General features: G+C 37.3%; 1 protein-coding gene across 1 annotated transcript; it reads right to left on the reverse strand.

Annotated features, from left to right (window-relative positions):
• Nucleotides 1–18,943, reverse strand: CYLD (CYLD lysine 63 deubiquitinase). Its single transcript, XM_008638915.2, has 16 exons — nt 18,508–18,943; nt 17,004–17,306; nt 16,016–16,121; nt 14,887–14,982; nt 13,599–13,715; nt 11,684–12,063; nt 10,106–10,271; nt 9,150–9,291; nt 8,525–8,647; nt 7,133–7,224; nt 5,985–6,051; nt 4,265–4,397; nt 3,750–3,858; nt 2,637–2,755; nt 1,825–2,041; nt 1–374 (listed from the first exon to the last, which is right to left on the reverse strand). Exons 1-16 carry the CDS (start codon nt 18,553–18,555, stop codon nt 190–192), a joined length of 2,403 nt encoding a protein of 800 aa, XP_008637137.2. The 5' UTR covers nt 18,556–18,943; the 3' UTR covers nt 1–189.
• Between the last annotated feature and the right edge of the window lie 6 nt (nt 18,944–18,949).

The raw sequence follows: 18,949 nt of genomic DNA on the forward strand, positions 1-18,949 counted from the left end.
TAGAGTGCAAAATGCTTAAATACTTCAGTGACAGAACTCCATATGTAGTTTTTGGAACAGTAAATCCTCTTGATGTCATAGTCAACTTCTTCCATTGCCAGCAACGGTTGCATTGAACTACTCAAAACTGCAGCAAACCTAAGAGTGGGTAACTCTGAACTGTCTCTTCAGTTCTGCAGAGATCCTGGATCATTTGTATAAACTCATCGTTGGACTTTGATACATGCACATGTAAGCATCACAAAGCAGTCTTCGTGCACAACCTTGGATTTTTCTGGAATCCAGTGAGTGCAATTCTTCTAGAGACATCTTCAGGTATTCACCAACTTCTGGACACGGGGTGACTTGTGGAATGTTAAAGCCATTCTGACCTCCTTTTGAACCATAAGGAAAGAAGAAGAAACAGATTAGGAGAGCATCTACATGTGTTTGCTCTTTATAATGTACTTTTATTATGACAGCATCACCAGTTCTTGAAAACGCCTTCTAAAATATGCCACACTGGACTGCTGCAGGGTAAACATCTATGAAATGTGTATTGTTCAAGAAATCACAACTAGAGTCAGAATAGTGTAGTATTTACCAACAAACCACACCCACACAAACACCACACAAAGCCGGGGAGAACTTTGGGTTTTCATTAACACTAAAAATTTTGTATGACTTTAGGAGAGTGACCTGAATACATAAACCACCTCACATGCACTGAATTTGTTAATAACAAGACAATTGGTAGCAGCTGATGAATTTACAAACCGTGTCTGCACCTGACTTGCAACACTAAGGCAGGGTTTGCTCCTGGCCATCTTCCACATAAAAATGAGCAAATTCAAACAACACAGGTATGGATATTCTGCTGTTCCCAGCCGATATTTTTAGCTTATGAAGAAAAGCTGAAGAAAAATATTTGCAATACAAAAAACCCCCCTAAGATCAACAGGAGATATTTCCAGCATCTCATGTGATCTAAATTCCTGAAATAAAGTGGTTCTTTACAAACTTCAGTCATACATATTTCAAGGAGTCTGAAACAAAGCTTGATTGTCTTCTGGCTGTTCTAAGAAAGTGACTCTAATTCTGTAGCAATTTCATTTTCAACAAGAGGCAAGATTCTTTTCTCCCTTCCAACTCACACTGTAACAGAGGGGTTCAAGAATACTTCATGCAAAAATCGTTACTATATGTCTGACACTTCATCTGTTACTGTTTTTCTCAGGCACCAGAATTGAGAGTCCATATTTAAATGGGATCTGTTTAAATAGCAGTATCTAAGAAAACACTTGTTTTAATGACATTTGTATTATTACAGGATAACAATTTTCCACTGATAGCTCTAAAGGGATTCAAAGGTATAGCATAGATGTTGTAATGTGTGACTATTTCCTTTATTGTAAAGGCATTTACCGTAAATCATTTAAGAAAAAGCAATAAAAAAATTTGCATGCTGACTGATAATCACATACTTCCTGTTAAATACAAATTGAAAGTACATTCCTGAACTTGATTCTTTAAAATTAATTCTCTCTGCCAAATTTGCAAAGCATAGAAAAATGTATAAGCAGTCCTGCAAGAAAACTTCTGCAGTTACTTCTACACCATCTGCTTACTAAGGTATCCAATTTAGGTGAAACTCAGAATATGCAAATCAGCAGCTGCCACAAAATCAATGTGCTGAGGTAAGGCTGAGTCAAGATCAGTATCCCAGCATCACGTACATCAAGTTAAATGATACTAATAACCCAAAACGTCAAGAAATAGTCACTGAAATCTAAAATACATATACAAACAAGTAAGAGGAAATGAAGAGACTAAATGAGAGGTTACCATCCCGATCTGCCATGCTGTCGAAGAAGAGCCAGGCGGAGTCGTCCCTGCCGTACTTCACAAAGGCTACATAGTGGCTGGTCTCAATGCACAGAACTGCAAACAGCTCCATCTTCTGCGAGGGGATGCAGCCGTGCCGCCAGTCCCAGTCTGGCAGATCCTTAGGAAGTGACAACGGATTGAATTTATGACTCTGTCTCTTGGGATGAAGATGAACCTACAATTGAAGTGATATTTCAGAAAAGAAAAAACACCCCATAAGATTATTTGTTTCAGTGGCAGACAAGGCTAGAAAAAACATTACTGCTGAACAGAAGATTAATGGCATTAGAGAAGGAACTGCAGTAACAGTAGCTGACTAAATGTTTCATCTATTTTTCCCCACCAGTGTAGTTCAATATTGCCCAGAAAATTCAAATCTAAGGTTAGAAGGGAGGTCAGGTTTAATGCAACGATTTCCTACTAAGCTCAGATTGGAAAACAAGCCATAAGTGACATCTTCACGCAATTTCCAAACAGCAAACTTAAGCATTTCTGTCATGAATTAATCAAGTCTACCAAGGTAGCATGTACATAAAATTGGGATTTAAAGCACATGATTACTATTTCTCCACTGTGTCCAGTCCTGGATTTGGCAGTTGCCATGTTGATAAACAGGCAGGAGTTCCTGATCTGTCACCAAAGGAGACACTTCACTTGGTGGGTGGCAGCTGGTGAGGAAGTCTCACTGTGCTCTTCTACCTTTCTTTCAATTATTACAGCATTAATAGTTTTGGGTTAAACCCATGAGAATAACAAAGACAAGCACTTACCTGTGTATTGCATGTTTTGCAGAACTGCTTGATTTTGCCAGCAGAAATATCAGTGTCTTCATAACACTCCCTGCACTCGTACATAGCGAGCCCTCCGCAGATGCGGCACTGCCGGGGAGCTGCATTTGCAAGAAAGGCATTAGTCTCCAGGCTGGGGAGGCTTTTTTTTTAAGAAAATGAATACAAAAATGCAGAACTATTATTTGAAATGGAGAAAGACACTACATTTACAAAAAGTTAAAATGAGATTGCTAATCAAAGCAGAAATGTACCACTCTATTTAACTTCTCTTTGGTGCAATGTGCATTAAGAGAAAAACATTTACACTGGTAAGTTGCAAAACAAGATGATAAAAATCAAGTGCAAAAACAAAAGCAAAACCAGGCTTTTAAATCATGTTAGCTCTCTCTTATCATATTGGTAGAGCTTGCTTAGCCCCTATGGCTATCAACACCACCAAAAAAAAAAAAAAAAAAAAAAAAAAAAAGAAAAAAGCATAAGCTAATGGCCAAGACAGTGAAAAAAAAAGGCCATGACAACTTCAGAAATTATTACTCTAATGAATTTTGGCAGTCTTATTAATTCTAATCTCAAATTTAAAACTAGGTGTCCTTCCTTTGGTAATGCAATGAAAAATTCAGTGGATGATCAATGTCAGAAACTTAGGTCACAAAAAGAAGTGATACAATTATGGTTGAAAAATGCAGTCGCAATATGCCACAGCTGCACATCTTCATCTCAGGTTCCCTTCTAGTCTGATAACCAAATGAACAGCCATATTAATGAACTGCTTTGCTGCTAATAACTCAATTTTAAAAACACCCTCCTGAAATAACTTCAGCTGTACCGCCACTCAAGACTTAAATGAACACAATCAAGGAAATTGTATTTTATACATTCTTCTGTATTAGAGCTTCTAATTGACATAAGGGAAAAAAGCCTTCTAGCCAGTAAACTTACACTTCTCACCCTGAGCATCTCACACTAACTTGGTAAATATCTAATAGAAAAACAACCCAAAAAAACCCCACCAGAAGTACCATTAGTACTTTCACTGTGTTAGGCACTCTCAGCAACTCCCTTTCAGTATACAATGTAATGTTACATACTTACTGTCTTCAAGTAAGTCTGTTATATTTAATTCCAAGGATGGAAAAATTTTATTGAACATTTTGAAGTCTTTTCCAAACCGGGGCATCTGGATAATCAGGCAAGAGGGTGCCTAAGTAAAATACCAGAATATAATGTCATGAACTTGAGATAAATAATTATCTAAGTTTATAGACATTCTTCTAATGTTATAAATATATTCATGTTATTTCAACTCACAGCCCACTGACAGAGGTATCTAAAAGTATTAGTCCTTAAAACAACTTACTGGCAGCAGTTAAGAAGTTTTCTTTTAGTAATTCTTTACCTAAATCATTTTCATCTGTTCAGCCAAAGAATACATGTCATTAAGTGAACCTTAAAATATTTTTGCTATGTAGGCATTCAGATCACTGACACAATATTCCCAATTCCACCATGTCTGCATGTTTTTACACCAAATCCTACTTTTGTCCCATTGCTGAATGGACGGATATTTAGGTATGATCACTTCTAACAAGGCAACAGCTGTCACTAACCTCTGCAAACTTCAAGTTGCTGTTGATGAATGACCACTCTAGTAACTGCTGAATTGTTGGGACTCCAACTTTCTCATTTTTGTCCATAAAAATTTGATAGAAGTAACAGTCTTGTACTTTCTGACCTGCTGATCTAAAAACAGATTTAAAGAAAAGAAAAACCAACAGATTCTGAAGCTCTACTGTAATAGCGAGTATCTTACTAGGAAAATAACATCTACATGAAAATAGTCTACAAAACATTCCCTCTTCGTTGAAATATATTGTGCTTTAAAAGTAGCGAGTATCTTACTAGTATCTTACATGAAAATAGTCTACAAAACGTTCCCTCTTCGTTGAAATATATTGTGCTTTAAAAAACCCCAAACAAACAACAAAGCCAAACAAAACACAGCCTCCTGCCCCCAATGACTAAGTACCAGGCAGTCAAGTATTAAATGTGGACTGATTATGGAAAAATTTAAAGAAAAAAAAAAAAAAATCAGTGTGAGTTTCAGAGCATGTTTTAAAAACATATGGCTATGCATGGCTGAACTACCAACTGACACATACTTCCTAAGCATCTGCATCAAAAACTCCAAGACAATAAAGCAGCTTTCATTGAAGAGACAATTAGGAGTTTCAGTAATAAAATATCAAATGAAACAACAATAATTATCTTCAGTATGATGGGTTTAATGAAACATTTCCTCTAAATCAGGGCGATATTTACACTGCTTCCTGCAGTGGAAGTCTCACACAGATGGCTAATGTTGCTAGACTTGCTCTATAGTTAGCAGAGAATTCTCCAAAAGGATAATCCAGATTCAAGGCTGTCCAGCTCTAATTGTTAATACTCCTTCCAGACCTAGGCAAACTCTGAGGCAGGTTACCACAAACTGCCAATGCAAGCCATAGTAAATAGTCTGGAGAAACATCTTCATCCTCACCAGAAAACAAACAAAAAAACAAAACAAAAAACCAAACAAAAGCACCAGCAAAAAAAAAAAAGAACACAAAAAACCCACCCTTTCCACTAAACACACACACACACCCCTACCACAAACCAATTATCCCGTTCAAAAAAAAAGAACCACAAAATCACAACACATTTCGTATGGACAGGGAGAGGGACACAGGATTAAGCTACCAATTTAAGCATGTTTTGAGGTCAGATGTTCAAAACATAGTCAAGTATCAAGTACCAATGTTTTTCAGATAATATTTCTGTTAAATAAACATAAATCTGATATATTTGGGAGGAGATCTGGAAGTACAAAAGAAAGGATATAGAAGACTGTGCTCAGGTTGAAGAAATGGTTTTTGCTACTATAGAGAAAAAGCATATAGGACTAACTAGCCTCTAACAGCAAATGAAAACAGTTAGGTAGGAACTGTTTCATCTCAGCATCAAAAGTTCCTGGGATGAAATTCCTGGGAGCTTTCATCAGATTTGCTATGAACTGTAACCTCCTCCCATCCCAGCCAGCATTTAAGCCAATGTTGCTTTTTAGAGTACTCAGGTGTTGAGAGGACTCTAAGAGCATGATGCTCAGTGTTACCACTACTAATCTTAAGCCTTCTAAGAAGAAATGAGACTTCTGAATTTTCCTTGACAAGTTCAGGTATGTGCACAATACACACAGACTGGTGCTAAAAGCTGAATGGTGGAAGATAAGTTTTGTTCTCTGTATGGCACAGACACGACAAAACCCTTGAAGGCCAAAGAAAAAAGATTCACCTTATTTTCAATAGTGGCTCAACTCTTAGGATATGGTGGAATAAAATATTCAAAAATTCTTCTGGATCTGGAGGGAGGAGAGAAAAAAGTTTTGTTAACATGCAAAACCAGATACATTATTCAAGACTCATTTAAAGTGAAGATTTTCAAAATTTTCATAGAAAATTAGTAACAGTTAGTTTTTACAGCTTTATTACCACAATAAGATTATGACAAACTATGAACATTTTCATAACAAACCTCTATTTGTTCTTTTAGTGTTAAATGGCCCTAATAGAAGGTACAGGCTCAACAGGGCAACAAAGCTTTCCCGTAAAGTTAAAAAAGATGCTTTGTATTTCAGAGGAATCATCTGGCATCACACAACCTTTCCAGGAGAAAGAAAAGCTTTCAAAAGGAAACAATGAATCTGCAGAGAGCCAGTGAGGAGCAGTGACAGTAACACAAAAACTACACAACAGTCCCAAGTTCATCTAAACTAGAGACTGAGTTCTCTAATCAAGAATGCAGCCAACAGCAGCTTCCCAGAGGGCTGTTCTCCCCCATCACAGTTTGCTGGTGTATTTCTCTCCCTGCCACTAACTGCAGTAAATAGTGGTTCCAGCATTCAGTATTTACAAAGAAAGTAGTATTCTCCTGAATAAAAGCAAAACAGCTACATAATACAATGCTAATTAATCAATATATGGAGCAGAAGATCAAAAAGTTGGGAACTGATTTTTCTAATATGATTGGGACATTTTGTTCCTTAAAATACTACATAACCATTGTAACAATGAAATGTTGTAGTGCAAAAGTTTATTCCTCGGGGACCAAAGTGACATTGTGAAAGAGGACAAACACCCCAGCCTTATCACAGTCTTCTCCAACAACTGCTAGAAGAGAGTTACAGAGGCACAGGAAGGCACTAGAAGAAATCCAGGCAGTGGAAGACTGCACAAATTGTTCAGATAAGGTTCTTTACATACCTGAGGAAGCAGAAAAGACCTTTCTAGGAGCCAATGGTCCCTCAGATCTGTGGTAGAGACACTACAGCCACAGCAAAATATTTGGGTGTTTTGTTCTGGTATAATTATATACTAAGGTTCCTCAGTTCCTTCATATTAGAGTCTTATAAGTCTCCAAGCAAGGCAAGCCTCCCCCATTACCTTTTTCCTCTGAAGTGAATCCTGATGCAGCCTCAACTTTTTCAAGTATTTTCCTCAGTTTCATTATTTTTGTAGCACATACATATCCATATCTAAGATAAATGGGTTTAATAAGCTATGAGCTAGTTTGTGATCAAGTCAGAGAAGTACAAAAAACCCCCAAACCAACCAACCACTTAAATACTGAAATACAGGTTCTCAAACCCTTCTTTAACTGTATACAGTATTTCTTCAAACCTACATACTGATTTCTCATATTTAATCTGACTCCCAGTTTTCTTAATGTAGTATAAATTTAATGCAGTGCTCAATGCTCTTTTATAACCTTTAAGAGCATTTTTCATCATCAGCTTACCAGGATAACTGTTTTCGGATTTGTCAGTCAATTACTTTTGATTTGTTTTCACTCTAATTTGCACCTCTCAATACATCATTTCAGAATGTCACATAATAAACAGCACTGCCAGAGTTGCTAACAAAAAATAAATTTCAATATTTGAGAAAAAGTCACAGAGCTGTACTGCTGACCTAAGAAGCTGAGGCTTTGAGTATTTAGTCCTTTCCTCTCAAGTTTTAAGCATGGTAAAAGGACAGTAAGACATTCAGCCATCTCAGGCACCTGAGATTTCTGCTACTCAGTGTGTATCCTGCTATCCTACCTATTCCACACACTCTGGAACACACCAGACAAACCACACACTCCCTGACAAGAACAAGGCTTCAGGGGCCAACATTTTATTCCAGGAATCAAATAAAAACTTTGACATAAATTGTTCAGTGACAGCCCACAGAATTTTGGAACTACAACTGTATTATTCACTTGTTTGAAAAAAAATTAAGCTTAAGAACAATAACTTTACACTGAGATTTTTGTTGCATCTCCTTTGCTCATTGTGCCTAAGAAATTACAAAGGTCATATTAAGTTCTTTTATTAAAAGCATTTTGGTCACTTACAGACCACATGTAAAAGGTAATGAAACTTCTAAAATACTGCTAAATTTACTGAACTGTGAAACTCCATATAAGATAACCCAAATAATTTTCTTACCAAGTACAACACCATTAAAAATATGTAAATATGAATGCTCTGAGAAAACGTAACTTGTATTTATCAATACTTTTGTATTCGTTTTTGTACAAATTTTACAATGGTTTTGTGCTGATCCATTTGCAAATAAGAAATTAGTGAAAACATTTTATCACTAAACAATGAATAACTATTTCCAGTTATCACTGAATAAATTTGCCATGAAGGAAAAGTAAAAATACTAAAAAAAGTACACTGAGTAGCAGAAGATAGCCAAATTTCTCAGATTTGCAGTAGGAATGCAAACACTGCAGGATCTCTCTAACTCACGTTAGACTAGAGACCAGTTCTTGTCTTTACTTACATTCTCAGAGGATTCACAATCTCTGTCCGCAGCAGCTCCTGAGTCTCACTATAATACTCTACATCATTCATTTCTTTAGGTCTGAGTAGCACAGTGTCCAAAACAGAGCTAAAAGAAAACAGGCTACAAAGAAAAAAGGAAAAGGAAGGTTGTTTTGACCATTTTAGATGCCTGAGCAACATAAGACAAACCAAGCAAAGCCACAGAAGAATTAACTAAACAAACTCAAAAGGAGACAATTATGGACAGGGGACACAGCTGCACTAAATAGCAAAGTCCACTCCAACCCCGTATCCTTTCTGCAAAGTACAGAACCAGTTGCCCAGGCAGGGTTCCTCAAAGAAGCTGTAAGAGGCATTTCCCTCCCTCCACCTCCTGGCCTGTGCTCTCCTTATTCTTCAACCATTTACAGGCCAGGGACTCCCTTAGTCTAAACAAGCAGATCCATAAGGGCTAGTCCAGTTTGGACATGACCAGCACTTCATTGCTTGCACTGGGAGAGCACAGCGACTGCAGCACAGGACACTGGGAGCTGCACAGCAATACACACAGACAGTCACTCAAGCAAAGATCACAGGTGCTGCATTTCTAGCATGGGATGCCACTATACAAATTATGAACTTACCAGAATAAGGTGGAGTCTAAGTAACAGGAGTTGTAATGACCCTGGATACCTTTCTTCTTTCCAATCATTGTCTCTAAACCTTCTTTTTCCATTTTTGGAGGAGTGTTTTCTTCTACAACTTCACTTAAGTAACCTCCAAAGGCTGAAATTTTTTTTTTCAAAAGACACTTTAAAGCCTCAAATTTTATCCCCCTTGAGATTTTCCTATTAATGTTTTATAGCTAAGCTGCTGCCTTAGTGTAAGCATTCCTTCTCTGGACTAGAATAGCATTATAGCTGAGACTCACTGTCTTCCAGAGAGTGAAGAAGGCCTTACATTCCACACTAGAGTGCTTCAGAAAGCCTGCAGCACTGAATTAATTTTATCCAGTAGGAATGAAGTTCTCCTTTCATTACAAATGCCCTGTTCAAACTATCTTACAAGTATCAGACACTTTTTTTTGCTGTTGTCCCAGGCAATACAACATGACCCAAGAAATCTAAAATACCCGAAGTTAGGGAACAAAAGGAGTTTTTCACCACTAACTTCCATCATAAAAATACATGCTTTTCTTTGTTAATATTTAGAGAATAAAATAATTTTATGTTATGGATTATAGAAAAATAACTGCCTTTATTTCTGATAATGTAATCATACAATGCTAGAGTTGTAAATACCATTTTCGGCAAGATTGTTTTACAACTTCTAAAGTAAAAAGTGTACAGCATAAAAAAATCCTATAATTTTATGACATTTCTTTTAATATATTAACATTTTCTTGTTCTAAAGCATAAAAGAATAATTCAAGAATCACTGTATTCTGTACAGGCTGATCTTCTATTCATTAATCTCAATTAAGTAATACCTGTACAGATTTCCAAGTGTTCAATACAAAGAACTTACTGCAGGAATGAATGAAACCAAAGCCCTGGCCAGTTCCCAGCTGATAAACAAGAAATAAGCAGAAGGTCAGTACCTAGAGAGTTGCAGCGCTCGATCTGGTTGGAAACAGGCTGGAGTGAGGCAAACCTGGAATCTGGCCTGCAGCTTTTGAGTTTAACAAAAAGAGCTTTCTTTGGAGCACAAGTAAAGTATCGAGTTCCTTTAAACGTTCCGTCCGTACAGCCTGCACATTCATCTTCCTGAAAATTCAAGTGAGAATTCACTGTTTTTCTTACTTCTACAACTCTGCAGTAAGACATTTGATAAAGTATCTACCCAGAATTCACCCTTCTGCATCCCTGAAGCGTGATGCACACTCTTTCTGGAATTTAGTATCCAAAGTCTCGACTGAGGTGTTGTTTAACTGGATTTATTGAGGAAAATTAAGAGTTGCAGGTTTCTTTCTTCATGGTTAAACTTTCACTCCATCCAAAATAAAACAAGAATTCCATCAGAAGCAGTGTGGGAGAGGTGGGAGGGGAGACTGTGAATTTAACCTAGTCCAGATTCCTTCTGTAGTTAGAAAGAGCACTTTTTACAACTTAATTTAAATCACTGAGCATGGGGTAGTGTGAACAATTTCAGTGTGACTAGGCTGCACAAGAAAAATGCCTACTTCAAAACACACAAAATGTACATCAAGGAGAGATAACACAAACTAGGAGTGAACAACAACAAGCTGTTCTCTTCAAGAACAGGATTTAAGGTATATTGCCTGCTTACTAACAACGGCTAGGCTTTAATGCAGAAATGCACGAGTGGCACTCAGGTTAATGCATGACACCCTATGGAGCAGTCTCAGAATGCCTGTGGCTTCAACTTCACCCAAAACACCCACAAGATCAGGACTTTTTTACAACAGCTGGAATTCCAGTCACATTCTCATTTTGCTTGTGTTTTACAAAATTTTATACTGCTTCATGTAAAATTTTATTGGGTATTATCCCAAAATAAAGAACCTCCTCTCCCTAATTGTGTATACATTCATTTAACCGATACCCCATCACAACCTTGGCAGCAGCTGCCACAGAGGAAATGTCAGTACGCAACAGCAATTAATGTTTGAGGCAACTCTACTTTTTTTTTTTTTTTACAAAGGGCCCACAGAAACACATAAAGCACATGGCTGTCAAATCAACAATATCACTACTGTCAATTATCAAAACCAGTCCTATGGCTCTGACAGTCATCACTCTGACTGCCTATTTGCTGATATGCAAACAACAAACAAACAAAAAATTATATTCAACAAAGACTACTACAGCTAGAGAATTTTATGTAAATTTCCATTTCAAAGGACCTTTAAATTTCATTTTTCAATTACAATCTCCATAATGTAAACAAAGGACACTCCTTTAATGCAAGAAAGTGATCAGTCCTACATATTCCATTGCCCATTGTGATACAAAGACATCTCAGAGCCTATTAACAGGGTAAGGTGTAGGGCAGCCACAAAAGTCAGAGCTTATCAAAGAATTTAGTGCTAAGGAGATCACATGGTAACCTGTTGGGGCAAATCCCCCAGACTGGCTGTTTTTGCAGCATATACAGGTACCAGCTCTGATAAAGAAAACTAGTCATTAACATTAATATGAACTAGAATTATATTTACCAGTTCCAGTCCTGCTAATACTTCATTTACTCCAGGGGGCTGGCCAATCCAGCGGATTACTCCATAGAAAGGAGGATTTTCTTTAACTTCTGCCAAGGAACCTGCTTCAAGACCATGTGAGTTTCCAATTGGTCCTGCTGTTGATGGACTCTCCTGGGTAGCTGTAGTATTCGCATCACCCATGACTGACTGAACAGATAAAGAGAGAGGACTATGTCCCATAGTACCATTAGTACTTGTTGTTTTTGTCAAGCTAAAGGGGAGGGAGTGAAATCTGTTTTCTGTAGACACAGAGTTTGTTACAGGTGGCTGCAGTGGTGGTGAAGAATGCCCAAATCCAGAAGATGAATCAGTAAGTGATTTTGAAGGGTCTTCAGCAGCTGTTAAAATCAAAACCAAGATGTTAGTTAAGTGTTGGGGTTTTTTTTCCCTGTATTAAAAAAGGAAAGACTTGGCTATCAAACCAGCCACATCTGATTTAACAGGTGGGAAGCACTAACACCTGGGGACATTTAGGAAGACTTTTGTCACTTGGCAACACTGGAGACACAGAACTGACTGAGCAGACACTGCTGCAGTCCCACCACTTTTACTACAAGCAACAGAAATGAACAGCACAGAGAAAGGAGATGTTAGAAGCTACAGGAAGGTTTAGATTGAAATCTTTTTTTTCCTCCTCACATGAGGCTTTCTTTGAACATGAGCTAACAGCTCCAAGGATTATTACTGTAAGGGACAAAACCAGGAAGAGCTCATTGGTCGTTGTGACTAAGGGAATTCTTTGGTTCAGAGCTTATAGAAACATAAATAATTGCTTGCAAATATTATTTGCAAACGGAAGAGTGCTTATTCCCCTGACTATCACAACAGACTTTGGTTTTAATACAAGGAATCTATCAGTATCTATAAAGAATAAAGGATTAAATATGTCATGACCAGTGCAGTGCCTGATAAAAGAGATCACAACTCTATGTAACAGCACAAGCACTCTGTGTCTTATCTCTCTACATAGTCATAGAATACCCTGAGTTGGAAGGGTCTCTAATACACAGTTGGTATTCACAGAACAAAAGCATCTTCATCTTCACCTGTTCTCCCCATGCTATTTCATTAAATGAAGTTAATGTCTTAAAAAATGTTTAAAAAAAAAAAAGACATCTGTTACACAACCAAGAATAACTTTAACCCATTTTCTTTTGTGGTTCAATGAATTTAGGGGCTACTGCTGCTATAGGTTTCCATTGCAAATTAACATTATTAGTTTAGTATTTACCCCTTCAGTCACGAAGCCAGTTAGCCACATTTTTCTAAAGTTTACCAGGAAAGGAAAAAAAAAAAAAAAATAGGTCTGGAAGCAAATCAAGCTATATTGATCCTTTAAGTGTGTGCACTCATACTTTTAAAAACCAAAAGGGAGATTTTACAGAAGTAACTTTTAAAAAAATACAGAAAAAAACCCATGGATGCTTAGATAACTTCCCTGCTCCCACTTCCAGACTGATTAGCTGGCATGGCAGATATTACAGTTCCCCTGGATCTGTAACATTAGCTACAAAGACAGGCAAAATGCAATTACTCCGTATACTCAGCTACAAGGAATATCTTCGTGTCTTCCGTCCCAGCCTCAGCTTTTATTCTGCCTGTGAGACATGTGCATTCCCACAGAGCTGCACATGAGTTGCCAAGAACGTAATCTCCTACATGCAGAATAAAACCACAGGTCACACCAAGACAAGAGTACATTTTACAGGGCTTTCAAGATGCTTTTTCTGTAGTATGTATTCCACTAAGACAACACAGTCCAACTGTTTTACATTTAATCTCATCCTTGTTTTATTTGAAGAGCATAATGTACTCTAGTTTTGTTTTGGGGGTTTCTAAAATAAATATATAAAAAACTATCCTCTCTCTTTACCTTCATCAATATACCATGGGGGTTTTGTTTTTGTTTGAGGCTGAGAGTCAACTGATGAGCCATTTAATGTATAGAAGACTTCAGATCTGCTTCTATTTCCAGGTTCAGAGGTAGATCCTAGAACACATATTTTATTGAAGAGATTAATCTCTATTTACAAAAGGTCACTTACACTCTTATTTCATAGTATAAATTTGTTATACTTTCAAGAATATACAACTGCCTTTCCACAAAGGAGCAAACCCTCCCATCAAGGCTAACACAGTTCTAAGCTTACAAGGTAGAAGTCTACACCAAACCAACATACACTCTAAGCTGAAATTTCAAGTCAGCAAGCTTAAAAGAAGGCAGCAGATATCTCTCAAGAGCAAATTTTTCGTGACTATAAATTATGGACAGAAGAAAGTATTTGCAATACAGTTACAGCAGGTGGGTTTTGGTTCTAAAGCACTGAAATTTCACAGTAGGCAAATAAATTACTGATCTACTTTCAATTCTATAACTTGTGCCAACATATAACCACAGTTACCACAGTGAAGATCATCTCTGCCAGCATCCAATGCCAAGTAAAATGACAACTTACAGAATATACTATCATGAGTATTCTACTATCCAATGTAGACACAGAATTTTGATTTTTGCCTTTAGGAAAAAAAAAAAAAAAAAAAGGATAAATTGTTTCTCTTTCAATTTTGGGTTTTTTTTCCTGGGAGGATTTTCAGAGCTGGACAAAAACAGAGTCAAGGAAGTTTATATTTCAGGAATTCAATTCTGGTTTTGAATCACAGCAAAATTAATACAGGCACTATTAAGTAGATCTGCTCCGGGGCTAAAAATTTTGAAGTTCCTTGTTCTGCAAGAAGACAACAGCAAACTATATATACTAAAAACCAAACCAAAACGAAACAATAAACACACACCACACTTCCAGAGAAACGGAAGGCAGCCCTGACCCGGTGATACTAGACAACTAGGTAATACAGTCTTGAATTTTTGCTAAACCTCAAACTCTTTTTCATGAAAATGAAGGCAGTTTGAGCAATCTTAACTTAAACTGTCTACCATCTTTATAATGATTAAATAAATTCATACTAACACTCTACTTCACAGAAATTTAACTTTTAACTACAGTTGCACTTGATCTTAAAGGTCTCCGCCCACCTTGATGATTCTATGAACTTGACACATAACTGAAATAATAAATCAACTGATAAAAAGACTTTTTTTTTTGCAAGCAACAAAATTTTGTAATCTTACATAACTAAAGAAAATCCCTTGCCATACGTACCTATAGCCTTTGGCTTACTATGATTGAACGAGCTTTTGTCACCACTTCTTGAGGTATAGGCAAGCTTGGGAGGTCTCCTGTCCTGTGACACAGTCTCTAAGACATGGTACATGAAGAGAGTATTAGCTTCCCTTTTCTAAAGTTCACCTCAGAATGTAACTGAACAAAGGTCTGCCATCACAAGCTTTAACACTGAATGGAACAAAGCCTTGTTTGGCACATAACCAACATTTTATATGTATACAATTTGCTTTTATCACATCAGCAATTGTTTACTCTGAAGTCTACCATTACTTCTTGAACATATCAAATAGGTTGACTTTACATCCTTCAACATATGTATCTATTTCCATTATGGGAAACAGATGCAAGAAATTTTAAGGCTTTTATTCTACCAACACATCTACAATAAATGCTCTTTTCAAAAAAATGGAGACGTCCCCATGAATTCTCCAGAGAAGAGCAGAAACTTTGTGCAAAAACATGCATCTCAACTAAACCAGCATGCAGGAGGCAGACATAAGAAAAGTCAGTCAAACTGAAGAGTGAGAACAACAGTCACAGACTACAGTCATTAGAACCTGCCTAGAGACAGAGCCCAAACAAAAGTCTCATATAAACTTTCTTTTCTTCAGAAAAGGAATCAGGGTACTGTAGTTGTTACAAATTAACACTATTCAGTGAATTACTTCAGTGAATTTTTCCAGTCTTGACAGGCATTTCCAAGTATTTATTCACAGAATGTACACCTAATACTGTCAACACCTTTCAAGCAAAGAAAGAACAGCTTTCTGATCAAGATACTTGAACTCCTGGAGTAAACTGAACAACAGTCCATAGAAAAGATTCCCACTACAGACACTCACATATTCATGAATATTATACACTGCATAGTATTAAAAATACTATACAATTTGACAGGAATTGTGTTCAGTATTAAAGCTTTTCTACTAGTGAGACTGTAACCCAAAGGAGGGTGAAACTGAAGAGAAGTATAACACAGAAGGTAATTCAAGTGAATTTAGGATATTAATTCTGCTGTACTGTTTTAATCATATAACTGTGCCTAGGTGGAGGATGTCCTAGATGCTGTCGAAGTCTGCCTTCTGGCTAAGAAAGCAGGGCATACCTGGAATAACATCATTGATATGCAAAAGAAGTGTACTTTCAACACTTGCAAAACTGCACAGCTGTATTCCATTATATCTTCCATCCCAGTTTCCAATCGGATTATCCTAAAAATAGAAAAACACATTACATGTATCCCAAAAGAAGATTTACATCATACTGAGTACACACATATGTCTTTAGGAATATAAAAAGTAGGAAAATGAAAGATTTGACAACATCTACTTTTTCCTGTAACAAATTTTCTATTTAGAATAGGCAAACATTACAGTCTTTAAAGACAAAAGCTTAAAACCTGCTCTCTTGAGAAGTAGTTCCTACTTTAACAAGCATTTCTCTTCTAAAAAACATTGCTGATAAACAAGCTAGAACAACTCCAGTGCATTGTTATGGAACAGCTGCTGCAACCAAGAAAATGGAAGCATCTAACCTATAAAACCAGAACAATCTTGAACTACCAAAAATTTAAAAGCTGCTTATTTTAAAAAAATTCATGTTGCTAGAAACAATTTTTAATGACAAGCTTCACATTTTCTTGAGAGATCAACTTCTGTACTTGAAACTCATACTTTTAAGGTAGAGCAAAGTCAAACAAAACAGTTACATGAAAAAAAGCTTTTTAAAACGGCTAACAAAAGAAAAAGACATCCAGCCTACTTTTTTAACAGGCAGAACAAAGCCAGTCTCACAAGACGAACACTCAACTCCATGACTTCAGGACTGACACCTAACATGGCAAGTAGCTCAGTGGAGGCTCCTCAGAGTAAGCAGAGTATTTTGCCTGAACTGTTTAGCATCAAATAGGACACCATTTACCTGATGCCAAGAAACAATTACCACCAAGGGGCATCTTTGAACACAGTGTTTATTTCCCATTTTAGGTCAGCCTCCGCTGAAGTAGCTTGTGGATAATGTTTCTTCTTCTAAGTGCATGTCATTCACTAGCTAACACACATGCAGAAGTTATTAAAGTCAGATTATTTTCTTACCATGTCCACTCCAACAACGTATCCTAAACTTTCGTTTCCTGGTAAGACATCACAGAATATAACTGTCCCATACTCTATACTCTCTCCTATCTTCAGAGAAACCCTGGAGTTGATCTCCAGAGGAGGAAGTTCTACCTGCATTGTGTCAACTGGAGCTGCATAGTCACTTTCCAGTTCATTGTCATCATCTTCCACCAGCTCCAGTTTGTCCAAAGCAACAAAAACCCCACAATCCTCATCACATCTGAAAAGCTGCTTGCCTTGGTACTGTCCATCAGTAAAGCCCTGACCGCGACCTTCTTCCTAAGTGTCGGAGGAGGAAGAGGAAGGGAAAAAAAAAGAAAAGATAAAAAACCAAACCATGTATTCTGTGAAAAAACAGACTACTAAAAAAGCAGCAACACAATCCAGTGTTTTGGACAAACTGCACTAAGAATTTGCCTGATGAACTATCGTTATATTGAGAGAATTCTGTTGTCAGCATCTGTGGCAAATACACAAACTGTCTATCTCAGGAGAATAAAGAGCAAGATGTCATTAGATTAGGGAGTAGCTGCAGGCAGAAGCCTTTATAGTCAGAGAAGCATGTTCTCTTCAGGTGCAAATTTTGCTTCAATCATCAAATTTTTGCCATATCAAGACAAGACTACTTCTTACTAGACATAATGCTAAGCATTCAAAAATTCCACTTATATGCCATATAAAGTGAAATGATTTTCAGAAACACTTGGGCCTGATATTCCCTGAGGTTTTCAGTGGGAATTACAAAGAGTCCAGGAAAAGTTTAAAGAGTACTTTGAAAAATATACTCCTACAACAAGATGAGAACTCTCCTGAGTTCAATAGCTTACGGTTGCCATTAATTTTGTACAAGTATCTCACAAGGAGCATACAACAGGTACATTCTCTATTTTAACTAGTTGCCATTGGACTTTTAGGAATCTACAAAAACAGCAGCCCTAAAATCCAACCCTGCATTTATGGACTGTATCCTGACACCAGAAAACAAAGCACTCAACAGAAATCTGAGAGTCTGATATTCACCATGATAGGGATGCAAGCATTTTTGCCCAGAGAAGTTGTGGATGCCCCATCCATGGCAGTGTTCAAGGCCAAGATGGACGGAACTCTGGGGAACCTGGTCCAGTGGAAGGTGTCCCTGCCCATAGCAAGAGGTTTGGGACTACATGATATTTAAGGTCTCTTCCAACCCAAACCATTCCATGATTCTATGAATTAAATTTTTCTGGGCTAGAGGACTCAGAGTATGCTCAAGTCTTTCTGCCAGCCCATGCACCACATCCAGCTTCACTTAACATGGAGATTACAAGGCTGATGTGATACGGCACATTCACATAAAAATATTTATGAGAATGAAGGTATAGTTTTTAGGGGTAACTATGCTTCTAGAAAAAAAATTATTAGGAGTTTCTCCTTATAGTGAAGATTTATTTAGCTCACCTCATAAAGCATATCTGATACTACCCCTTAGCAAGTAACTTACCAGCAATTCTACTCCAAAGTATATCCCTGTTAGGGACCTTTCTTGCATTAAGGGCCCTCTGAAGCGAACAACTCCAGGATACTTCTCATCCCCTGATCTCAGCTGTACTCTAACAGGTGAGCCAATATCTATCTGGACGCCTTTAGCTAACCTGCTTTTGCTTTTAAACAAACTGTATCTTTCCTCACAGTTAGTAATAGCCAGAAGCAGCTCTGCTAGTTTTTCATTTATTTCTATAACATCTTTCTCATCCACAAACAAGATTGCATGAGGTTGTTCCAGAATCTTTAATCCAATCTGCAGTTTCTTGCCTTTACATGGAATATTTCTGGAGTGTGCCACAGAAGAACGGTCTTGAAAAAACTGCCCAATGCTACCTTTGGGCACTTTCAAGAGCTTTTGAGTCTGCTTGTCTATGACACTGCATTCCTGGAGAAGCAAG

This window comes from Corvus brachyrhynchos, unplaced genomic scaffold (genome assembly GCF_000691975.1).
Source record: "Corvus brachyrhynchos isolate BGI_N302 unplaced genomic scaffold, ASM69197v1 scaffold26, whole genome shotgun sequence".
Classification (NCBI taxonomy): Eukaryota; Metazoa; Chordata; class Aves; order Passeriformes; family Corvidae; genus Corvus; species Corvus brachyrhynchos.

Coding starts and splice junctions, on each gene's coding strand:
- CYLD (XM_008638915.2), bottom strand. CDS start 18,555: ATGCAAGAAAGGTCCCTAACAGGGATATACTTTGGAGTAGAATTGCTG. Junction 6,052..7,132: donor ATTCACTTCAGAGGAAAAAG/GTAATGGGGGAG, acceptor TCCTCCCTCCAG/ATCCAGAAGAATTTTTGAAT. Junction 3,859..4,264: donor GCAACTTGAAGTTTGCAGAG/GTTAGTGACAGC, acceptor TATTTTACTTAG/GCACCCTCTTGCCTGATTAT.